At 41.8% G+C, this 26,694-nt stretch overlaps 1 protein-coding gene across 2 annotated transcripts in view; it reads right to left on the minus strand.

The window, feature by feature from the left end:
* Window positions 1–26,694, minus strand: part of ctnna2 (catenin (cadherin-associated protein), alpha 2) — a 524,553-nt gene that overhangs the window by 457,718 nt on the left and 40,141 nt on the right. Inside the window, exon 1 of one of the 2 annotated variants that reach the window (XM_029118385.2) lies at window positions 1,232–1,261. The exons of the other annotated variant lie outside the window; for it this stretch is intronic. Within the exon in view, the coding sequence (XP_028974218.1) occupies window positions 1,232–1,246 (15 nt within the window). The 5' untranslated portion in view covers window positions 1,247–1,261. Of the gene's footprint in view, window positions 1–1,231; window positions 1,262–26,694 lie in introns of those variants that run through there. 2 annotated transcript variants of the gene reach the window in all.

A 26,694-nucleotide genomic window follows, 5' to 3' on the forward strand; every position in this document is an offset into this window, starting at 1 on the left:
TCTGAAAGCCCTCAACTCCAGCGCTTATTAGCACGACTCATCAAGACTTGCATTGCAACTCATCAGATAAGCTAGCTCATTTCTGGCTAGCTCAATTAGCCGTTAGCTTTTCTGAGTAGGCATTAGCGAGTGTTCCGTTTGCATCCTTTTGTTACACGATGAGAGAAGCAGGCCTATCTCCACAGTGCTGGCATCAGTTTAAATTACACTGGAGGCATTTCAAAGAGCAGATTATGTTCATTTGCCGCTTTTAATTGTGCGTTAATTCAAATCACTGTCTGCGTTACAGGATTTGGCTACTGTGCTAAGTTATGTCTGCCTATGGAAAATCACCGTAGAAACTGGACAAAATCAAAGCACAGAAATCTCAGCTAGTCTTCAGCATCAATGAGATAGCTGGGGAAAGGATTATGATATATGTGTTCCCTATATGATGGTGTGTCATGCCCACAGTCTCATCCTATAGTGTCAGAAGACATAAAAGAACTGTCTTTGCAATAACTAGTGTGTATACAGTACATGCCTCAGGCGGCATCATATATAATGCATTGCTCTCTCCACTCGCTTCCAATTCTCCAACCAAAACATGTGCATGCGCACAAACCCACACCGTAAATAACTGCTGTGCATTGTGTACAACAGCCTGCTGTGATCACTTATAAGGAAAACCCATTACCACTACCTACTGTCGGTCTCTTCGGAGCCACACACTCACACAACACACACACACCAGTCTATTGCTGATCAAACCCCAAGACTGTGCTTCTCCGTATCCAAACCAGCGTTTGCTCTTTGCCTAAGTGACAAGGAGAGAACAGAGATATACTGTGTGCTTCCAGAGTTAACAACGCATGCATAATCGCCCCTCTTCTCATTGTCAATTATTTAGCCTGCCGAGTAGAGGTGGGCCAGGTAGGAGAGCGGAAAGTTAATGTGGTAAGAGTCGATGCCGATCTGTTTGTAAGGACTGTCCGACACATTATAGCGCCGCTCCAGCTGGAGAATCAATACAAGAAGGTTGACCTTCAAGATCAAACGCAAAACCAGACAGAGAGAGAGAGAGAGCTAGAAAGGTAGTGTGGCAGAGAGAGCTAGAGAGAAGGAGAGACCGAAGGAGAGGCAGAGACAACTAGGTGAGGGAGAGAATGTAGTGGGCAAGGCAGAGAAGGTACACAGAGAGAGTGGGAGGTAGAGGGAGAGAAGTGAAGAAGTTAAAAGATGATTGACTCACCATGAACAGCTCCATGGTACCTTAGAACAGAACCAGCCTTTGAGTCTGACCAAGTCTGGAGACCCCCTGGGCAGTCGACTAAGTGCCTCAATGCTCTGCGGGTTTGTTGGCAGAAGAACCACCAGTGGTCTCTCAACTGTTTCCAGACCCTCCGCTCGATATCTGTCATCCTCAGAAAATTTTCCCCAGACCACCACCCCCAAAAAAAATTTACAGAATGAAAGAGCACCAGACACGTCAACAAACCCCAAACATCCGAGAGACTGGATGAAATCCCGTCCAAGAATTGGTATTACGGATCAAGTAGCACGGGAGCAGCAAATCCACTTTGCTTTGACCTCAAATGGGGCCCATTTACCACCACTCTCTCTAGTGAGCCAATCCATGTCCTCTCTCTCTGAGCGTGTGCTGACATGTCCCCTTCCTTCACTGTGGGGTTTGCCATTCACTTTCATCCAGTAATCCTCTCAGAGCATGGGATCTTCCCAAATGTCACCCGAATCCCTTTACAGGGCAGTACATTTGACCACTGTCCACAGGGTTTAGGTCCAAAAGTAGTACACTCTATTAGGGGACAGGGGGCCATTTGGGATGCCTACTGCAGGCCATAATTCAGAGTGGACTGAACTGCGTCTCAAGACACCACTGGAGACAGTTGTATGAGGGATGGAAAATAAAAAAGTGGCCCCTTTAAATCTCAAGATATGACGTGTTTTAACAAAACTGATACTGTACATATCCAAATGCTGGAGACCACATGCTGAACAACAGTGGCAAGCAATTAGAAGTCTACCGGGATAATGCATTGGTGAAGAGCAATTCCCCACAAACTTGAGCACTCAAAAGCAAAATGTATAATTTCCCAATAAGACCACATTTCCTATTATCATTATTGTCTAGTGTAAAGTTTGTTTTGACAGTTTATATAAGAAACCGCATGCTGGCCTACATAGAGTAGTAAACCAAGGCTCAAATAAGATATTTCAGCCATCTTCACTACCTGAATACCAGGCAGTTGTTGCAACGAGAAAGGACTTTCAGATAGGATAAAACATCATAAAAAAACTCAAATAATTTTGACTAAACACTCAACAAGGGGAATTTCATTGATATTGTTTCTCCATTCTTGTGAAAATATAAGTTGTTGTTTTGAGTGCAAATGTCACATTATACCTCCTGAATCACCCTAAACCAATTTCTTCTGTGGACTGGTGACTCAACCACATTACCTGAGGAGCCATTTTGACAGCCCACAACTCCTTTTCCCCCTACATTAACTAAAAGAGAGGTTTGGGTTTGCCCGTACCGGTTATATTTTTGAAGACACAGAGACATTGATGGAGTGGGACCCAGCCATAAGGTAGTGTGTGAAATGCGATTACGAAGAGACAACTGCCAGGCATCCAAGAGAAGACTAACCTTCTAACCTGGAAGCAACCACAAAACAACATGACCTTCATTACAGGTGGTCAATTACTTTCTGTTATGGAAATAAAAGCATTGCTCCCAGAGCGTTTCCGTGAGGGCATATCAGACTCGGAAAGAAGAGTATCGGATTATTAGGTTATATCCGTTCCCGGGACAAAACTGCACCACAGGGGAGAGGCCACCCGAGCTATTGCATCCATTTAACTAACCACAATGTATTCAAGGACAATGACCCACAACAGGCTTCTCCTTCTGCGGTTATAAAAAGAGGCTGTGGGCTAAAAGGTAAGTCCATTGGCTTAAGTGGGGGTAAGGGAGACCCAAACTAACCAATGAGGAGTCTAAAGTCACTGCAGGCTTCTTTAACAAGGAGTTAGAAGTGTGGGAAGTTGAAGTTGCTTTGAAATCTAAAAAATAAAAGCATACTATCAAAGACTGAGCCCACACAACAATGGTGTTACTGCATGTGTTTATGACATTAACTGCACCTGATATGACTTAACCTACCTCTAAAATCATCTGTAAATAAAGGGCATTTAAAAACTTCATACATAGCGTCATGTTTTTTTTATAGCAAAAAATATGTAAACGCCATTTCTTTCTAAAAGATACGTGGGCGAGGTGTTTGTATGAATTTGGCCTAAGGCAGAGTACTGTATTTCATACTAACCATACTAAACTGACCAGTATTTCTTCATCACAAATTCCCAGAAGATCAGAAAAAAGGCATCGTTATTTCATCTGAAACCACAGACGTCGGAAGATCAAAGGGATAGTGGGAAGGAAAAGCATCCTGTTCCTAAACTCTGTGGGTGAGGCGTACAGACGCGGATATCAATATTTGCTTTTCCCTCGTCTCCGATACATATTCAAGTTTGGTAAACATTCGCACAACAGGCATCCAGAATGTTCCATAGCTGGTAAGAATATGGACATTGGCTGCCCTTCATTTAGCTCACTGGAAGTGGTCCTCTGCCCACTGCGTCTTGTCCTGACTTGACATGCATGCATGCACAGACACAAATGAGCTGATGATGAAAAACACGTATCTTTCACCCATTTAACTGTCCAATAAAGCATACAGTATGGTAATATATACATGTATATGTATTGTATAGCTTTAAGTAGCACACCATTTAGGGAATGGGGCACAATTTGGAATACAGCTCCAGTTGGATAAAAAGCTAATGAGAACAGCGAACAAACTAGCAGATGATGCTGCATAAAATTAAGCTTTATTTTGTGACTTATATCTGATTGTTCATGAATTAGTAACAAGGCATATGCAGAATTTAAAAATTAGTTTTCCATAAAGTAATCCAAAAGTTAGCCACCTGAAATACCAGTAGTGGATATGAATACAAAAAAAACATAGATCTGTAGTTAATAAAAGAAGAGTCACCATCCAAGATTTTGGTTAATCCATTGTGTTATTTCTCTGTTAAATAATATCCAACAGTCAACATGCGGGTGGATAAGCATAATGTCAATGTTATCTTGCACAGCAAAACGAATGACTAGTCAAATATTGCTAATTAGATTTTTGCCAGCGTAGTTCGCTCCCTTCCACATGCCCCTCCCAAACTGCTGACCACGCCATCTACTTGTAGCCTACGGGCAGCAACATTTTGACAACTAATTTGTTAAGTTAAATTTTGCCACGTTCCCATGTGGCACAGTCAGGCAGTAGGCATACTGTCTTGAATATTTAGCAGACGATAAGTCGCAGATTAATTGTAATGGACAGTGGACGGGCACACAGCTACAGAGATGCAACACTGTTGCAAGCCAAAGAAATTGCATCCAGACTGCTTCATGACTGGTTGTCAAGCGCTGAGCTGTGAGTGGATTTTTAAATGTACCTGACCAGGCACGATAAATGATCAGGGCTCGGCCGCTGATGCCTCTCTGTGCTCCGGGAGATAATGCCAGTCCTTTTCAACAGGCGTCGGGAGAAGCCACGCTCTGAATTTGACAGGTACCGTCTGTGTCGTTCCCTTCTCTCTCGATCAATGGTTGTTATCAGAGGTTTAGGGAGCGAGACGCACGAGGGCTTTTACTTTTCAGACTCTAATGGCGAAAATAAAAAGAATTCACAACATGTTGTCAGGCTCGCCTCTTTCAGACACAGCCGGCTGCTACATTTGAGGCGCTAGAGATGAATGTGTGTGAGGTAACATTTTGGGAAAAACGTCTTTATTATACAGTAGTGCTGATATGACCAGGAATTCAGGTAAATACTAAAAGAAACATAGTATTAACACAGAACACGTTAAACACAGCAACATTTGTAGTTTCTTGAAACCACACAAACTGAAAATAAGTTAGAAAATTGTCATTAAGTTGAAAAATTATTTAATAAAAAATAGTTTATTGCTTTGATTTCCCTTAGTTTTATAGTAGAATGTGTAATACCAGTATTCATTTAAAAATATACCTATCAGATGAGCTTGTTTGCAGTGCATCCAGGTCGAAAAATGACATGATTCTACAACCCCACTTCCAAAAAAGTTGGGACCTGTAAAATGCAAATAAAAACAGAATGCAATGATGTGCAAATAATTTATCCATATGTTTAATTGAAAATAGTGCAAAGATCACAATGTTGAAACTGAGAAATGTTATTGCCTTTGGAAAAACACATGCCCATTCTGAATTTGATGCTTAGGAACACGTTTCAAAAAGAGTTGGGACAGGGTAATGTATAGCCCTGTGTTGAATCACCTCTTCTTTTAACAATACTCCATAAGCATTGGGGAACTGAGAAGACCAATTGCTGTAGTTCTGAAAATTAAATGTATTTCCATCCGTGCTTGATTCAGGATATCAGCTGCTCAACAGTTCGGGATCTCTTTGTCGTCCATGATTCCCCCCAAAAAAATTTTGATTACTCAGACCAAAGGACAGAGTGTATGTTTTCTTCTTTGCATGGTAGAGTTTTAACTTGCATTTGTGGACATGGATGTAGCACATAATTCTGGGCCCTGTACATAGGCGGTCTCTGAGGGCCCTTCCCCACTTTATTCAAGATTCAAACATTTTTGAGGGCCCCTCTACACATTAGGGCCCTATATACTTAGTACCCCTTTTCCCCCCAGTCCAACGCCCCTGTTTGTGGATGCTGCAGCGTACTGTGTTCACAGACAATGGTTTTCGGAAGTATTCCTGAGTCCATGCAGTGTTGTCCACTACAGAATCATGTCCGTTTATAATGCAGTGCCACCTGAGGGCCGAAGATCACGTCCATCCAAAATTGTTTTTCTGCCTTGTCCCTTGCATACAGATATTCTCAGAATATTTTAATGATATTATGTACTGTAGATTATGAGATCCCCAAACTAAATGTTACATTTTATTCTTATTTTTTTTTTTTGCACTATTTGCCTTCACAGTCTTTCACAGAGTGGTGAAGCCCTCCCCACCATTACTTCTGAAAGACTCATCCTATCTGGGATTGCCAATTTAATTCATTTGTTGTGAGATGTTTTATTTGTTTTGCATTACACAACTTCTCCAGTCTTTTTTTGTCCCTGTCCCAGCTTTTTTTTTAAACCTTTTTCTAAACCAAATTCAAAGTGGGAATATATATTTCAAGAAACAATAACATTTCTCAGTTTCAACATTTGATATGTAATCTTTGTACTATGTTCTACTGAATACAGGGTTTAAATGATTTGCATGTCATTGCATTCTGTTTTTCTTTACATTTTACACAACATTCCAACTTTTTTGAAAACAAGGTTGTAGTCTTACACTATCATACTGTCTCCTAGTAATGTGTAAAACCACCAGCCAAAGGTTGTAAACTAGACAAAACAAACACTACAACAAACCCATTATATTTATGTAGCTTTGCCTAAACAAAACCAGTAGGCTAACATTACAATGCACATTATTTCACATCCTAAAACTTGAAGCTACACAAGCTGAGTTTCCCTGAGCCGTCAGTAACTCTTCATCAGTCAGGGTTTGATCTGTGGTATATAATTACAGACCTGGCTAAATGCTAAAATAATTAAACCATTATATACCAAGATAGCGATGCAAAAACATGAGCCATGTTGGGGGCGACACAGACAGATAATTGCAGTATAGAGTAGCCGATTAGTTAATGTCAGTAATTGAAAATATTAGTCAAGAAGACCATAATATAGGACGGGGTTGATACTTTACTAAGATCAATAGAAAACTAGCATACTGCATCATTCAAAACTCTGCCATACAAGAGTTGAAGTGTGTAGGCATACTCTGCAAATCATTATTGGACAGCCTTGTTGCTTTCTCTTAACTCATGCAGGGATGGTAAAAAAAGATGACAAAATAGGAAAAAAAGTATTGTGGTCAATGCTGTCATTTAGTTTGGGGTAGCTATGTTGTGGTGTGTCTGTTTCCATTTAGCTAACTACTGCATTGTTTGGGATGGCTGCATCATTGAAGTGTGTGTGTGTGTGTGTGTGTGTGTGTGTGTGTGTGTGTGTGTGTGTGTGTGTGTGTGTGTGTGTGTGTGTGTGTGTGTGTGTGTGTGTGTGTGTGTGTGTGTGTGTGTGTGTGTGTGTGTGTGTGTGTGTGTGTGTGTGTAAAGCTAAGATAATCCTCTTATCAGTAGTACATAAGTCAAAATGTGATTTAGGGACAGTGACTGATTTTGGTCGAGCAGGTAATTGCAAATCAGCTCAAAATGTCCAGTGCAGATTTGTGTTAAATGTATTGAGGGTATATGCATTAAATGCTATATTGGATAATGGGGAGAACAGTGGGCAGGACCTGGTCTTCACAGGAAGTTCTGCATTGCAATTGATATTAGAAGTCTCCATGTCATCACTAAACAAAATTCAAAATGTAGACATTAAAACAATTAACACTAACACTTGAAGGAGCACACATCGATACCACTCTATGACCACCACATTCAACAACTGTCAAAGAAGAAATGTAAGGTGTAGTGCAACCCTTTTTTTCTACAGTTAGTTTAAAAGGTTTGGTGGAGCCACATGACTTTGCTGTCCTCCTTTAAGTGAGTACTTTGTATTCCATTGAATTAAGAATTCAATTACAGCCAATTATTGACCAAACCAAAAGAGACATGAAGAATGACAAAAACCCCAGTCAAAAACATTGTAATACACAAGCCAATGAATTGCTGATTCTCTCATTGCTTGTAGTAAATACAATTACTCCATAACTTTTAATTAATTCAACTTACCAACGTTTCATTCATTTGGTGAGCTCTCCTCAACTGACGGCAACACAATAAGTAATTCACAGCAAAAAAAATGAAATATCCCCTTTCAGGCAGAAAAACTGACAAAGCATAAAACATTCATAGAGGAGCTTGTGGTCGACAGTTAACGTAACTGTTCGCCTAGAAATCAGACTGTTTTATTGGACAGAAGAAGAGTGCACTTAGAATTAAATTGTTTAATTACATTTTGTTAACTGAAATATGCCCTAAACTGTTATTTTCCACTTACATTGGCAATGTAAACAAAGCTCCTCGTGACAATAAATCCCAAATTAAAGTACGTGAATTGAAAGAAATAAAAAGGTTGGGGAAGGGGAGAGAAATTAATTAAATTGAGAGAAACAGAGAGAGAGAGTTTATAGGAAAAGAGTGAGAGAGTGAATGGGAGAGGCTGGAGAATAAGAGGAAAAGAGACAGATGTTGGGTAAAGGGGAGAGAGCAGAGAGAGGGATGACAAGGAAGTAAAGAAAAAGGTAAAGAAGACTTGAGTAAGATCTCAAACCAATCACCCCAGCCAGTTCCTCTGTGAAATAACAGTTTTTGACAGTAGAAGTTAGAGGTGTTGTGCCCGGGCTCTATCCAAAATGGCCCACTATTCTTAATACAGTGGTCCACCCAATGGGCAAATGTAGTGCACAATTTAGGGAACAGGGTATCATTTGAGCAGCAGGGCCACTACTTCACTGACTGACTCATTGTAGCTGAGCAGTCGGAGAGCTAGCTGTTACTAGTCCTGCAGTGAAATTGTCTTTGGTGGAGACTACATTAGAGGAAGAAGGAACTCTACTTGGGGAAACAACTTATTTTTCCATATTGCTCTCTCTCTCGCTTTAAATTCATTGTTCAGACAATCCAGATGTTTCTTTCACCTTTTGAAAAACTTGATTCAACGAGTCAAAGTTTTGATTATTTGTAGAGGAATTGAGTCAGTTCGGGGCAGAAAACAAACGTGAAACGTGAGGGTGGGTGGCAGGTAGTGGCATCAAAGCTTCGCATGCTCTGAGTGCGTGCTCATTGTGTGTACATAAATGTCACACTAAAGAGAGGAGAATGGTTCAGCTCGTGGCATCGGCTGGTGCAGTGAAGCGGCACAGATAAACAGCGGCGAACTGGAAGAGGCCAGGAGCAGACGGGAATCAGCGGCTGCTCGCTCTTTCTCTGAGAGGAGAGACTGAGCGGCCCGTTGAAGTCGTTCACGTGTAAAGCACGCGGGGAAGCAGGCCCTCTTACAGGCTCCGCTGGGGCCCCGGGGGACAGGAGAGTCTACCTTTCCCCGCTGAGTTCCAATGGGCAGGGCTGCAGCTCAGCTAAAAAGGCCGCAGAGTGCTAGCATGGCACCAGTCTCGGCCCACCGCGTCACACTGCGTGGCGACTCAGAACGGATTTCTGCGCCTGGGAATTTGGATTTCATTCGCACTTCAGCTCCTTTAAGAACCGCCTCAGCGGTTCTGGGACTCCAGAGTCGGGGCTGGAGCTCCTTCCTCATCATTAAGTCAACCAATCACTAACTAACGAGCCGGTAATGGGAGTTCAAATTGTGCCTAGTGGACGGTATTGAAAGCATCTCCCAGCATTCCCTGGGACCTGGACAAACGTTGAATACAGAACTCAACTGGGTGTGAATGACTGCTCATTGCTCATGTACACTCACAATAACACACACAGCTTTGCTAGACCAGCGCATTAAGGAAAAGTATGGGATATTAACAGATGGTGCAGTGTGCTCTCAATTACTGTCCCCAGGGGCCCAAAGGACAACGTTGTGGTTCCCCCCTGAGTACATAAATGCAAGGGAGAGCTAACAAAATGTAATAGGTCATTTTTATTTTATTCTAGATGTCCATTTCTGCTTTCTGCACTAACAGCATGTTGCAAACTACTAGTGAATAGAGTTTTAACTTCTGCTTCTGCATAGGTATATTGTGGATTAACGATACAGAAGACATTTTCAAAGCCTTAAATAGAGTAAAATGTCAGGGTGACTATTTTGTTAATGTAGTGTGGAATTATGTCTAATGCCAAGCCAGCATGACACAGTGCATCTAACTCCTTTTCAGCATGTGTTTGAGCTACATACATACAAGATGTGCCATTAAATAAAAATTTGCCTCCATCCGTATAAATGGTATCACCTCAAATGGTATAATGTATTCATTTCTTCTGTAATCCATTGCACACAGTGTTTTGATTGTACTTACAAGGCCTTGCAAAGGTATTCAAACCCATGACCAATTCTCGGAAGAAGTTTGCCTGGTCCGATGAGTCTTGTTCTCTTTTACATCATGTGGACCTCGGAAATTGATGGCACCAGGATGCACTGCCAGTGGATGGAGTGTGATGCTCTGGGCAATGTTCTGCCTGGAAACCCCGGGCCAATCCACAGCGGCTCCACCTCGCAACTTACAGAACTTGAAGGATCTGCTGCTAATGTCTTGGTGCCAGAGCACACCTTCAGGGGTCTTATAGGGTCCATGCCTCGGCGAGGCGGCTGTTTTGGCGGCACGCGGGGGACCAACAGTATATTAGACAGGTGGTCATAAAGTTTTGGCCCATCAGTGCATATGTTCCTCGTTTAGGGGAGTAAAAAACACAGCGCTCTTTGAGACAACAACAGATAATTTGTACGAATGGTCTGAGCTGCAAAGTATTACGTCCCATTTATGAGAAGCTGGGATCTAGTGAACCCCATTGTTGAATGGAATTTATATCAGGTTACTGTTTGGCTGTCCTTACTGTTGTTTTTTTCTGTATGCAACTATTCATGTCAAATGTCCAATTGTTTTGTGTTTTACTTAAAGCTCTTACCGTGGTGAAAAGAGAACGGTGGACACATACAAGGGCAGTAAAAGCAGGTAAACTAAATGTCCACGAGGTTAAACTACTCTAGAGTCCGCCGTTTCCATTGACAGTGACAGCAGCTCCCCAAGGACATGATGCTATCTTCAAAATGGCCTGAAATGTCAAGCTGACACCTTCGTCCAGTTTATTTAGAGCTACAGGCAGCCAGATAGGCGCTCGTCTGATGTCTCTACTGTGTTGAGGGTGGGGCCAGGGGCACCCCCCCCACAGTAATTATCGTGCACAGCCAGTCATGTCCGTCTTACTGAAAACAGTAGGGTGAATTTCTAATTTAGTGTATTTTAACTGAATTACTAGTCACTGTTGCCCAAGCGAAGTGAAAAAACAATACAGAATTACATTTTAAAACATCTATAAAAATAGCAGCTATAAATCCAACAATTTCTGTCTGGAATTTTATCTGTCTGACTTGTCTGTCTGCCTAGATCAAGGCTCAGGTTTATGATGTGTGGAGGCAAGCAGGCAATGTGTGACTGCAATAGCCACACAAACACACACTCCTAAAATCACACCGGTGACAGGAAAGAGTCTGAGGGACGTCAAAATCTCTTTGAGGCTTCCTGTATTCTCAAGAGGTGTGGCTGGAAAACTTATTTTAGCACTTTTAGCACTCCAACCCATTTGTAGGGCGGTGAAATAATAACAGGTGGCTCGCTAAAAGGAGGCTTCATGAGTGGCCTCATCCCTGCTTTTGTTTTGTAAACCCACAGCTTTACAACAGCATTTCTGGCCAGATCCTGTTAGCATGCATGGGTAAGCCAAATCCAGACACAGCCAGTGGGGACCTGGCAAATCTAGCCAGAGTACAAGACTTCATAGGAACCACAATGGTCTGGAAAGGTGCACACGATTTGGGCTATTTATTTCATTTGAAATTAATTTGAAACTATTTTCTGCACAAAATTTATAATAAATTCTTATTTAAAATGGCCCGGATATTGTGTATGTGCCTGCCACACTCTCTTTTTCTCACTCAACCCATTGCCAATCTGACTATATACACTTCGAATTATCGAAAACAAGGGTTCCTCAACCCTCACCTCTGGCCCCACAGGACGTTTGTTTAAACCAGAAACTAGCACACCGTATTTTGTTTTCATTTAGTCAAAAGGATTGATATCATGACTTCATAAAGATGAGGGCATATTACAATTACACAGGTGAACTGGCTCAGCCGGAGCTCTCCAGGGTACAAAGACGCCCGTACTGACAAACCAATTCCATCCTATTACAATATGACTAATGGAAAATGACTATAGAGGGATTCAATGACAAATGATAAGACAATACTCTGATGACATGTTACAAGTACATCTAAGTATTGGCTCTGGCCATTATATCTAGGCTACTTATGGTTTATATCCAAAAGGTCATCATCCTTCTCATGTTCGCCAGTGCAATGTAGAGGTTCAGAGTTTTTCCTTTTCTCAAACCTCTTTGTAAGCTTGCCAGCTATCTCTGGCTCCTGCAGTCCAAATCTTTCACACGCGTGGCTCACCGTAAGCTGGCACGGACGTCCCCATTCAGTGTCAGGTCTGTGTCCTGAATGGTACACTGTGCCCTATGTAGTGTAGTTCTTTTCACCTGAGCCTTAGGGTGTTCCTCACAGGCCCTGGTCAAAATTAGTGCACTACACAGGGAATGAGGCGCCAGTTGGGCCTAATCCATGGTGGTCCTGGCTGTTCTCCACTACTCCGGTAATAGCGCTAGCTCACTGAAAGGGAAGGTTACTGTATTATAAATGGGCCTGCTATCTTCTATGCTGTCAGGTCGTATAGCTAGCAGGCTCTCCGGGAGCCTCCGGAGGCAAGGCTTTTATTCCCGGCTGAGTGCGACAGTGAATCATCCAAATTGACAGGGAAAACAATCGGGCGCGTCCGCGCGTCTTTCCGAGGGCGCTTCTCCCGGCATTTGCGGTGGGGACTATCGCTGAGAAAGATTAGGCAGCTCGCCCATTGTGTCTTTTGCTCTGGGCTGGGCTGCGAAGGCAACACAACGCATCCGTTTTAAGGCTGATAGCGATGACGAGAGAAGAGAGACACAGTCTTGTCTTTGTTAGGTCTATGACTAACATTCCCAACGTAGAACATTAGTTAATGCTGTATCCACCCACGTTATGTTCTCCCCATCCCAAATGTGGGACTCCACTGTTGATAAGTGGTGCAGTACTTTGGGAATAGGTTGCGAATTGGGCCCTCTCAATAGACTGGCACTCACTATGACCGGGGACAGCTATGCCTGTGGTACAAAATACAGCCACAAAATGAACCACAACAGATTGATTTCATCACGAAAGACCCTGCTGAAACGCGTAACATCATTTGGAGGAATATGCCATGAGGTAGGCAAGCACGTAATACACCATACATCACCTGTCTCTATCCCAAATGTCACACTATGCAGTTAATTCCTTTTGAGCAGAGCTTTGTGAGCCCTCGTCAAAATATGTGCAATGTAGGGTGTAATTTAGGAGGCACTCCGTGGTCATTACCAATCCCTCTTAGGAGCAGACTGGTCCGGCACAGACCTGTGAAAAATGTGGGAGAAGACGAATCCCAAAATTAAATGTAACACTACTGAATTGTATCTGAATGAATTGAGGGACCCCCTGGGGCCTATTAGTTTAAATGAATACACCACTTATTTGTTTTTAATATATGCCTTCTCATCCTCCTTATCGCACCCCTTCTTTCCATTCTCTTTTACAATCGCTACCTCCTCCCCCATCCCCTCCTCCCCCATCCCCTCCTCCCCCATCCCCTCCTCCCCCATCTCCTCCACCTCCATTTCCATTTCTTTGCTCAGGGTGTCTCTCTTTCCCGCTCCATCCCTCCTTTTATACGAACAGGGCATAATAATACTAACTAATAACATCATGCAGACACAGAAACAAGCACTAAATCAGTGCCTGCTCCATGATCCCTGACTGCAGACAATATTGAGTCTGGCTTAATTCATCCAGACGGAGTTCAGTATTTCTGTATCTTGCTCTCAGTAAAGCTACAAACTCCAATAGTCAATATTCATACCTTTAAAACTACTGAACGTCATTGAATGTCATTCCATGCATCTAGAATTCTATGGTTCATCCGTTCAACTTCGTATCAAAACAAATCGCAAGGCTGTTGTTTTCCTGAAAAACAATCCTCAGGTTGTAGCTAATAACAGCAATATAGATTTTTTATGCATTAATTGAATCATTTTTCTGTGTGACAGGTGAGTCCATATTTGCTGGATGGAAAATGCTGGGAGCGACAGGCTTGGGTGGAGAATTTAAATGAATGACTACACAGGGGTGCATACAGACACATACATTCAAACACTACTTCACAGTCGAAGAATAAGTCATTTTCCAACCTTAACTCCCCTCATAACTGCCATAACATTAAGTCATGTTTTAAAGTGCAGTGAATTAGTACTAATCCCCTGTCTGATGTTGTTCATTTCTGCATATTTTTGGTGCTGTGTGAAACAGGAGTGAACAAACAAAACAGAATGTATATTTCTTGAACCATTCAAATGTAGACTTGTCTTACTGCATGACACATGCGCCTCAGCTTCACGGACAAATAGCCATGTTTCCTCCAAAGTAGACACGTTGGCCTGGGTGCTGATGCAGTCAAGCATCCCCACAGCATGACATTGCCACCAATATGCTTGACTGTTGGTATGAGGTTCTTACAGTGGAATGCAGTTTTGGGATTTTGTTGGACATAATGCAATAAATGTCTCTTCAAAGTGTACTTTTGCAGGTGCATTACAATTCTACATGTCACTCATATTTTTAACTAGCCAAAATTCCCCCGTGTCCCCCATTATGCCATAAAAGAAAGATGTGTATATTGTGTAATATTTCATAAAAATAAATGCATTCCTAGATGTAACGATCAGTAATTAATCCCTTTGTTAACAAAAAAAAAAGTGTGACTGAACCTTGAACCTAATAATCCATTTTATTGGGTTGGGTAAGCAAGTCCACACATGAAGATTGCATTTTTAATTACCTAGCACCCTAAACAAATGAAATAAGTACCAAACCTGGTGTCATGTTTTTCTCTCAGGCACTTTGACAAAAAACATCTGACCAAATTCAATGTGAAAAATGTGCGGCAATTCAGGAAATCGAATAGGGGTCAAATTCTTTCTCACGGCACAGAATCATAGACTTTCACTCTAATGCAATACATACACTACTGTATAAACATTTGGGGTCACTAAAATGAAATTAGTTTGAATAGGAAATATAGCAAAATTAATAGGAAATTGACTTGTTGAAATTATGTGTCCCTGAAACTTTACTTTTGTTACAGAATTTTGTTGAGTTAATTTGAAGCGATTTCACCCCGTCCTTCCTGAAGCACCTCCCACAAGTTGGATCTGTTTGATGGGAACGTATTATATGGTGAATCTGCCAGTGTCCTCTGTCCAGTGTCTATGTTCTTTTGTCCATCTTATTATTTTCTTTTTATTGGCCAGTCTGAGATGGCAAAGATGAAGGCCAGAATCCCGGAGTCACCTCTTCACTGTTGACATTGAGACTAGTGTTTTGTGGGTACTATTTAATAAAGCTGCCAGTTGTGGGCCTGTCCGGCATCTCTCTCTCAAACTAGACACTAATGTATTTGTCCTCTGGCTCAGTTGTGCACCGGGGCCTCCCACTCCTCTTTCTGTTCTGGTAAGAGGCTAAAATAGTTACAACATTAACAATGTCAACACTGTGACGGCTGCTCCGTGTGACGCTGTGTGCTCTCTCCCTCTCCGTCACTCCACCTCACCGTTGTACTAACTGCTGGCTGGAGCAGATGGTAGCAGTGCACCAATCACACACACACAGTAATAATGATGTCTATTTAGGTTCCTCATTTTCACCAGCACCTCACGGGTTATTGTGTCTTTGTTGTATTTGACAGTGTGGTGCCGTGCCTTTTTGTGATGAAGTCAAAGAACGTGATCCTTCGTGTCGGTGTTGTTTTGTGACTTTCATTATATGCCTCTCCTTTACGCACTCGCTATCCTCGTACTTCACGTACACAGAATTTCTAATCAGTTTGATGTTACATTTACATTACACATTGAAGATTTACATATAATTTTTATGGACAAAAAATGGTCAAAAACCAAGACATTTTAAGTGACCCCAAACTTTTGAATGGTAGTGAACATACTGTACATTACATGCGAGGATGGTTATATATTGTAGATGGGCTTCAATCACTATCTGCATAATTCCAGATCCCTGTGAAATCTACCATAGCAATGGGACATTGCATTTATGTCACAATAAGAATATAGTCCATTATCATATGAGTTAAGACCGTGTTGTCTCCCAGTCTGTGATCGATTTTGTTCTGGATTCATTTCAGGAGGGTTAGCCAAACTCGATTTGCATCGCAGGGTCATATTTGCGAACCGATGCTGCGATCCTGCTAAAACGGCAGAAAAATAAGGAAACATCCCCCTTGAGTCCAACTCTGTGTGTGCTGGGAGAACTCCCCCTCATGAGCAGACGGATGAGGCTTTGATGAAATAAGCACACATTGGCCTGCACATTCCAGCAGACAGACACACCGAAGAGAAAAACACGTGCAGATTCCATGGGAACACATAGTGGCATTTAGATAGTTCTACAGCATGGGTCTACATCAGTGCATTCCTTGGAGCAGCTCATCCCTGGGCTCGGCCATCGCACAACCATACCAATTATCTACAGGAGGTGTCAGAGACGAGGGCCGCGGACGAGGGCTAGTCACCACAGGGCCAGACAGGCAGAATAATTATTCAGGATGGATGAAATTGCTCCCCATGTCATTTCTCTCTCTATGTGCATTTGATATTGTATTTCTGTCTCTTTCTCTTCCATTTATACACACACCTACTTTGTCTCTCACCCCCTCTCTCTCTCTAACAATTCTGATACACAGAATTGTGTCTGTATTACCACCTGGCTGGCAGGAATGGCTTGTGGTATCATTGCCTTTATTCTGTAACTCACCGGACCCTGCACAGCTTCTACTAAACATACGACAAACACAATTTACTTGATTTCAAATGAACAGGAATAGCAGTTGTTTCTCAGCAGACCAAGTAAATATCATTTATTTGTTAATTTGAAAAAGTCATTTTGATTTAATTTAACAGATCACGTTCAATGGCAACCTGGCATTCATCTAAGAGGACAATGTACAGAACCAGATAAAGTTAAAATAGACACAAATAATCAAATAAACACAAACACGTGGAGTGTGACTAGACTGCGTAATGACGTAATCATCTGCTTAACCTAAAGTAGCAGGGTTTTTAAAAAATGCCTGCATATACATTATCTCACAAAAGTGAGTACACCCTTCACATTTTTGCAAATATTTGATTAGATCTTTTCATGTGACAAGGAAGAAATGATACTTTGCTACAATGTAAAGTAGTGAGTGTACAGCTTGTATAACAGTGTACATTTCCTGTCCCCTCAAAATAACTCAATACGCAGCCATTCATGTCTAAACTGCTGGCAAAAAAAGTGAGTAGACCCCTAAGTGAAAATGTCCAAATTGGGCCCAATTAGCCATTTTCCCTCCCCGGTGTCATGTGACTCGTTAGTGTTACAAGGTCTCTGGTGTAAATGGGGAGCAGGTGTGTTAAATGTGGTGTTATCGCTCTCACACTCCCTCATACTGGTCACTGTAAGTCCAACATGGCACATCATGGCAAAGAACTCTCTGAGGATCTGAAAAAAAGAATTGTTGCTCTACATAAATATGGCCTAGGCTATAAGAAGATTGCCAAGACCCTGAAACTGAGCTGCAGCACGGTGGCCAAGACCATACAGCCGTTTAACAGGTCAGGTTCCACTCAGAACAGGCCTCGCCAAGGTCGACCAAAGAAGTTGAGTGCACGTGCTCAGCATCATATCCAGAGGTTGTCTTTGGGAAATAGACGTATGAATGCTGCCAGCATTGCTGCAGAGGTTGAAGGGGTGGGGGGTCAGCCTGTCAGTGATCAGACCATACGCGGCACACTGCATCAAATTGGTCTGCATGGCTGTCATCCCAGAAGGAAGCCTCTTCTAAAGATGGTGCACAAACAGCCTGCAAACAGTTTGCTGAAGACAAGCAGACTAAGGACATGGATTACTGTAACCATGTCCTGTGGTCTGATGAGACCAAGATAAACTTATTTGGTTCAGATGGTGTCAAGCATGTGTGGCGGCAACCAGGTGAGGAGTACAAAGACGTCTTGCCTACAGTCAAGCATGGTGGTGGGAGTGTCATGGTCTGGGGCTGGATGAGTGCTGCTGGCACTGGGGAGCTACAGTTTAATTGAGGGAACCATGAATGCCAACATGTACTGGGCCGCAGGGCAGTATTCCAACATGATAACGACCCCAAACACACCTCCAAGACAACCACTGCCTTGCTAAAGAAGCTGAGGTCTCCAGACCTAAACCCTATTGAGAATCTCTGGGGCATCCTCAAATGGAAGGTGGAGGAGAGCACGGTCTCCAACATCCACCAGCTCTGTGATGTCGTCATGGAGGAGTGGAAGAGGACTCCATTGGCAACCTGTGAAGCTCTGGTGAACTCCATGCCCAAGAGGGTTAAGGCAGTGCTGATAAATAATGGTGGCCACACAAAATATTGACACTTTGGGCCCAATTCGGACATATTCACTTAGGGGTGTACTCACTTTTGTTGGCCGCGGTTTAGACATTAACCTTTTCACGCGTGAGTTTCAAATATGCCTTAACGGCCCCCCAGAGTGAGTCTTTTTGCGCGTGAGTTCAGCACTCACTCAGAGTTCCAGAATTGGATTGTGACGTCACAATACATTTAATCTGCAGCTTCCCAAAAACACCATGCTGCTTACTAGTTATGCATCTATTTTTTTATTTAAATTATATTAACAAACTTCTACCGGTAGTAACTGTTAAAAATTTATATTGAATAATTATGAACCAATCTTAAAAATGCTGTCCTATTTCTAAAGATTGCGGCGAGAAAGATACTGAAACGCTTCACTTGTTGTATCAATAAAACATACGCAATCTATCAGGCAATAGGTGGTGTGTAAATTGTTTTACAAAATTATTCAGAAGCTCTCAAAAAATTATAAATTCTGATTCTTGCATTTAGTAATGGACAAATGCGATCAGTTTTTAAGATTACGTTGAACTTTTTTCTCAACAAAAGTAGTAATACTGTTTTAGTTTGCGCCATCGGTTTGCTGCTAGATCTGCCAATTGAGCTATTGTGCATGAACCCTACCAAAACAAACTGACTGGATTAACCCCACGTTAGCTACATGCATTGAGTGGCATTCAGACGGTTGACATGAACAGTCACTTTGCCAGCCAGGTAAGGAACACTAAATACATTGCATTGCAAGCTTCTGTTTTTGACTCGAATTCAAAGAGCTGCAAAAGCTGGTTTATGTGTAACTGTAGCTAGCTAGCAAACGTCAGCTAACCGCTAGCTAACAAAGCGTGACCTGTAATGCAGTGCAGCTAAAATGAAGATCATAGTTTTCCCTGGATGGCAAATCTGTCCGAAAGACTGGCAAATGTAAATGACCATCAAGTTTTAGAGTTACTCACCTTTCTTTATCTTTGGTTGATAAAAAGCATAGCAGCACCCTCAACAGGTAACGTAACTTGAAACTTTTTGACAGGTTGTCAGTTCTTTCAGGAAATGGTTAGATGCTCTATAGTAGTCGCTAATATAATTCGTTTTTGCGTATTATGTTTATTGTAGAAAATCTAACTGCTAGTGTTGGCTGCCTGTTGGTACGTAAGTAACACTTTTTTATGCTTGCTACCTGGTTAATATCATAGTTTGGTCTTGAAACAATTACAATCAGGAAATAAAGTTATAAACGCTGTTTGAGCTAAATGTGAGTAAATAACAGCACGGTCTGACCAGCCATTGTTACGTCACTCGTATCTAGGCGTTCTAATGATGCGTTCTAAACAATACGTTCTAATCACACCGGTGTGATCGTACACTTCAGGGACCACTCTAGACTGATCACACCGGTGTGATCGTACGCGTCAAAGGGTTAATGGCTGTGTGTTGTGTTATTTTGAGGGACAACAAATTTTAACTGTTATACAAGCTGCACACTCACAACCTTACATTGTAGCAAAGTGTCATTTCTTCAGTGTTGTCACATGAAAAGATATAATGAAATATTAGCAAAAATGTGAGGGGTCTAATCACTTTTGTGAGATACTGTAGGTCTCACACATTCTGGTCTTGAATTTTTCTTTAAAAACCTGCCATGGGAGGTAGTCTTTGACCAAACCAGTAAATATGAAGGAAGGGTCTAGATGGAGTGTAGTCTTGTAAACATGCAAAAGCAGTGTCCCCTGCAAACCAGAAGTTCCAATCCTCAGCGACAACGCGGGGGGCACAACTGCTCAGAGCAGTGAAAGAGCAAAGGGGAGAAGACGGAGAAATAGATTCTGTCAATGTCACCAGTGACACACAAGCACAGAGAAGCACAAACACAGCCACTCAAGCAGGGAATAAGTGTGGCCTGGTGTGCTGTGAACGCAGAAGGACACTTCCCACCACCCCACATGCAGCGACAAAGGCACAACCGAGTGGCTGTGCCAGACAACACCAGCACGCCAGGTCAGAGTACCACATTCATCACGCTTCATTGAAACATCACAATGGGGGCAGAGTGAGGCCGGTATTGTTTTTATGCTGCATTTTTGTATCCCCACTCAACGTGCCATTTGGTCCCTATGTTGGATATAGGTTGTGCACAAACAGCTGTCATAGAGGCTCATAAGGCCCAGAGGACAGGGCCTGAAAAATACACACGAGGTAAAGCAACAGAACCTCACAGCCTCTGCAAGAATGGGACTGGGTCGTGATCCGGATAGCGCGCGCGCTCGCACACTCAAGCTCGCTTTCTATCTTCCTCAGTGAGGTTACGGAGCGATCGGCGGTGGCTGATGCGAACCAAAGGGCATCGGTGCTCAAGCGTGACTCTGCCGAGAAGGAGCTGAGCCCTTTTGGATCCCTGGGGGGGCAGCACCGCTTGGTTACCCACAGAGATGAGCTTGATTTTGTGTGTGTGTGTTTAGCTACCTAGCAACCGGCCAGGCCGAGTCACCCCTGTCAATGCCATTGTATTTGGTTCAAAAGACAATCCATCCATCCTTTCACACATGGATTTTGGTCATCCGTTCAACTTTTATCAGTCGTAGAGGGGATGAAAGGACTCAACGAAGGATGCTGCGGTATATTCAAGGGCAATGCAGATGAACGACACGCATCACCTGAATTCCAATCTCGAAGGTCAAAGTTTCGGAGGGCAGAAGCTGATCAACTGTGAAGCGGGCTCAAGTCTTTCAAAGAAAAAAATATAATAAAGCGCACACTTTATTTACATTTTAATCACTTTACAGTTTGGGAGAGTGCTACCAGCTGATCTCCACATTTAAAAAAACTCAAAGATTATATTTTGGTGTCACTTTCACAGGCACTTGAGTTTGAATTCAGATTACTTACGATTAAGATGCAACGAAACATAACAAAATAGGTTCAAATATTAAATTCACCCAAATATGTACTATTCTAAATTAGCTCAAATATGAAAACCATCTTAAACCATCTCAAGGCTGGGTAACCTAGTGGTCAAGACCATGTCATTCTTAACCCTGTAGCTGTGTCTTGAGCAAGACTTTTAATTCAGAATGAACTCTCCTTTACCTATTAAAATAATTGTAAATGTATGAATTTGCCTCTAATAAATTATCTTGAGAAAGCCCACACAAGGAAACCAAAAATGCAAATTGCTCTGTTTTGTGTCTGCTAAAGAGTGCTCTGGAGAGTATCTGCTAAATGACTTAAATGTAAAAAAAAATCTTAACTGGACCAATTATGAAATCAATTACAAACTGGCCCAAAAATAGTATCTAGGCAAACTAAGTGTCAAAATGTAAGTTTATATGTCTGTATGCCTGACTGCTATATATATATTGACAGTCAATCTAGACAAAACAAAAATATAAAAATGCAACATACAATAATTTCAAAGATTGCACCAAGTGGACAGATTATCTTGGGAAATGACAAATGCTTATTATCAAGGATGTATACAAATGTGCCCCAACATTGTAAAAGAATAAGCATTTTTCTATGTATAGAGTGGAATCTTTTCAGCTCATGAGACCAACACACAATATGTTGTGTTACATTTTTCTCAATTGCTAAAACAAAGTTTTCAGCTGCCTGAACTCATTTAGCTAATTGTGCAGTCTGTTGTCAATCCCTTAAACCATTTCACATGGTAAAACACAATTTGCAGATCTCACTTAGACTTTTCAGCAAATCTTTAAGCACATTCTCATTCTCAAAACACATTCTGCACATGTCATTCATGCTGGTAAACACAAATGGTAACAATCAAATACAAATAGAGAACACATGTCATTGATTGAACACAACCAATCAAAATGTATTTAACCTGTTTCAAATGATGTGACAAAACCAATATAAGCCAGTTCAGAGAGCAAACAGATTGTTGAAGGTGGGAAGGAGAAAGTCTGAGAATGGATAGAAGAAACAATGTGAGAGGACGAGTGCGTATGCGAGGTGGGCGACCAGGAGGAAGAGGAGGAGGAGGGCAAGAAAGAGGAAGAGGACAATGGAAGACAAAGAGTGGAAATATCTGATGAAATTCGGGCAACAGTCATAGACCATGTTCTTGTCCATGTATCACATGTTTACTCCTTTTTTTTTTTTTTTTTTATACTGTAGTACAGTGCATTGTAGGCTGTATAATGTTCAATGAACAAATTGTGTGGCCCTGAACATTGTGTTTCCCATTTGTTAACAGTACTGACTGGTTGCAGTCAAGAATTACAGTATCACAAAGGACAAGTTTGTGAGATGCAGGGTACAGTACTGTACAAATAGGGGTACAGGGAGGAGAAAGAACAACAAACAAATTGCAAAGCAGAGCAGTATTTTCTGATAAATTATGAGCTACTATGATAGAACATGTTTTCGTTGATCAAAAATGTACTTCTCCCTGGTGTACTGTTTACTGACTGCTTGATAGGATATATCATTTTGATAACTTTGTTTATGATTTGAGAGCAGTATTTGATTTTGAACACATGTAAGACAGTTTTGAGGCGAAAGTTTCATTTTGCAAGAGGAGTCAGAGGTTTTGTAAATAGTGCTTGACAATGAGGTTTTGTGTTTAATGCTTTCAGAAAAAGGAGCAGGGTTTCAGAAATTGTGGTTTAGCAATTGAGAAAAACTGTAATATAATTATCTTTGTTCAGTATAGACAATACAAACCAGAACTGTTATCACCTCAACCCATTCTTTAACTCCGTTAACATCTCTTCAACTGTCCATTCCCCTCTACTCTTATACAGAATGGCCCAGATGAGACAACCCACAGGTTGTGAAAACAAAACAGTCAAATGAAATTATTTTTAATTCCATCAAAGCCTGGTCAAAACTAAAAATGGACAGGAGAGTAGGACATGGTTGAGAAATTCTAGAAATGGTCTGTATCAATCACACCGGCTTTGTCTTCAAATAAACGTTACTCCTCCTCCTTCTCATCTATTCCTAATCAAATCTCTTTGTTGTCTCCCTCCGAGCTGTGCTTTAATGTTTATGGCTACGGCAACACTTTGGAGACTCCCTGCTCACTTTGAAATAGTATGCCGTGATAGAAAATATGAGAAGAATAAATAAAGACTAATGTTTTCATCTTTCATTGCTGAGAAAATACAGTAAAATGACCCGGGCTATCTAAGTAAGAAAAATACCAGACTGCCTTTCCATTGCTAGATGAGCAGACTAAGTAAGAGTAACAGCAGGCTGCATTAACTGGCAATCGAGGAAAAAGAAACAGCATGCATAAGAGAAAAAAATAGGCTTTGGTTCCAATAGCTACCTCAGTAAGAGAATCTACAGGCTTGAGTTTCTGCTTTGGATGATGAGGCTACCTCAATAAGAGGAGCCATCTGGAGGTCTAATGTTGGATGACTAGGGTACCTCAATAAGAGAAAGCAGACTGCAGTTCCAATAATGGCCTCAGTCGGACTCTGAGCAGTAGAGAGTCATAGACATAGGTCAGAGGCCAGATATAAGACGTCCAGAGAAAGAGTGAGCAAGGCAGAGAAAGGAGCTTTACATGGTGGCATCCCACACCCTCAAACAAACAGAGAGTCAGTGTGAACGAGGGGTGGCAGTTGCAGTGTTGTTACTCTAAAATCAAAAATGTTCATTAATAAACATGCACATGTGAAGTGGGAAACGGGCGCTCTTGCCTTGCTTTGTAAGCAGGGTGCCCCGTCGTAAGTGACAATGACTTGCATCACGACTAGGTTTTTTTCATAAAGATGTCACTCCAATTCAGACTTTAATCAGAGAACGGGAGCAGACTCATTTCCTGCAATGGACTGTGCTGACCAGCCTGTATGTCATTCCATATATCAGAATGCCGCTGTTAATGTGGACAAGCTCAGCTTTACTGGAAAATGAAGTTTACAGGTTCTACCAAACAACATCAAATCTACGACCCTGTTTCCAAAAACTTTGGGACGCTGCGTAAAATGTAAATAAAAACAGAATGATGATGTGCAAATCATTTATCCTTATATTTCATTGAAAATAGTACAAGGACAACATATCAAATGTTGAAACTGAGAAAACTGCTTTTGGAAAAATACTGATCAACAGTTCGGGGTCTCCTTTGTCGTATTTTTCCTTTCATATTGTGCCAAATGTTTTCCATGGGTGACAGGTCTGGACTGCAGGCAGGCCAGTTTAGCACCCAGACTCTTACTACGGAGCCATGCTGTTGTAATATGTACAGAATTTGGTTTGGCATTGTCTTACTGAAATAAGCAAGGCCTTCCCTGAAAAAGATGTTGTCTGGATGGCAGCATATGTTGTTCCAAAACCTGTATATATTGCTCAGCATTAATGGTGCCTTCACAGATGTGCAAGTCACCCATGCCATGTCCACGAATTCACCCCCATATCATCACGGATGCTGGCTTTTGAACTGTGAGCTGATAAGAAGATGGTCCCTCTCCTCTTTAGTCCGGAGGATGCAATGTCCATGATTCCCAAAAATAATTTTAAATTTTGATTTGTCAGACCACAGGACAGTTTACCACTTCGCCTCAGTCCATCTTAAATGAGCTCGGGACCAGATAAGTTGGCGGTGGTTCTTCATCTAGTTTATATATGTTTTTTTCTTTGCATTGTACATTTTTAACTTGCATTTGTGGATGCAGTGACATACTGTGTTCAAAGACAATGGTTATAAGAAGTGTTCCTGAGCCTGAGTGATTTCCACTACCAAATTGTGGGTGTTTTTAATGCAGTGTTGCCTGAGGGCCCAAAGATCATGGCCATCCAATATTGGTTTTTGGCCTTGTCCCTTGCATTCAGAGATTTCACTGTAGATGATGAGATACCCAAACTATTTGCTATTTTACATTGAGAAATGTTCTTCTTAATTGGTAGTGAACCCCTCCCCATCCTCGACACCAGGAGTGGTTATACGCGTCACAGAATACAGGCCAATCCCCGCAAACTTTCAAATACTTTTCATTTTTGTTGGAATAAATCCGGGGTGCCCCAGTGAACCATGCCAAAGAACGATGCCTAACTGTTCAACAAACCCATTGTTCGCTTGCCCACAAGTCAAGTCGTGCTCCGCAGGTAGTTTCTGTCGGCTGTCGTTGCTTGTTTGTTAGGCCAGTCATCCAGGGACAATATAACGCTCCTCCAATATCCCAGAAATAAAATCAACAGCCAAGTGTAAAGAAAACAGAAGCGATCCTAGATCGAACAGGACAGGCCAAAACTAGCAAGAAGTGTAGAATCAATTTTAATAAACTCTCAAAGGGAAGCTGAAAGTAAACGGGTCTGAGAAAAAGTATGTGGCTAAACAGTAAGTCCAGTAGTTTCAAAGCAGACACTGTGTTTGTGTCTATTAGAGATAGGTTGTCTGAATCAATGTCCACAACAGACATTAGTATTCATATACTTGCATGAGGATTCCTCTGTATTTGCAACCACAAATATATTTTAGTAATTTTTATGGCGTGTGCTAAGGTGTACAAGACACTCGGGGGAAGGTGTTGTGGGAGATGATTGGTTGGCAAGGCTGAGACAATTTCACACAAAACTCTTATTAGCTAATGAAGGCCTAGTTTGGCAGGGTACCATCAGACCTTGTGAGAATGTGGGCTAAACAGACATGTTGTAACCAAGACATGTTGGAGAATCAAAGTGGTATTAATGTAAGTCATTCTCCATATGTGTATTAGGTTGAAATTTCACAAATTCAATGCACGATGGAAAAGTATCATCATAACGAAAGTTCAATTCCAGGTCACAATGTACTTTTTGGGTTTAAAAACACACAAGTACTTATTTCACATATCCAGAAATGGTTTCCAACCACACACAGAAACGCATCTGGGGAAAAGAACAGCAATATTCCTCTATCTTTCTGTTGGCCTGCCTCTAGCGAACCCTTCAAGAAGCTTGCCTATCTGAGCAGAACGCTATCTGCACTTCAAAATATTATAAATATTATCAAGATATCTTGGGCTTTTCCGCCATACAGCCTCGCCATGAACGATAACAAGTGCCTCGTTTGCCAGCTCTGAAAGCATGATGGTGTACTACGAAACTGCATTAACCCAGCGAGCTAAAGCCTAGGCACGGTCAATCAACAAGCTAGTAGTTCTCAGAACCACTTCTGTTAAAGTCTCTCACCAGCCAACTATTTTGGCACAACCATTGCGTGGCCTAGTTTAAGCATCGGATCTGGTCATCAGTAAGAACTGATGAGCGAACAGAAACTAACGTCTCCCTTGCAGACAAAGGCAACGAAAGGCCTTGCTACAGTACCAACAGCAAGGTTACTCATCCCAAAGTTA

The sequence above is a fragment of the Esox lucius genome, chromosome 25, assembly GCF_011004845.1.
Source record: "Esox lucius isolate fEsoLuc1 chromosome 25, fEsoLuc1.pri, whole genome shotgun sequence".
NCBI classification, from domain to species: Eukaryota; Metazoa; Chordata; class Actinopteri; order Esociformes; family Esocidae; genus Esox; species Esox lucius.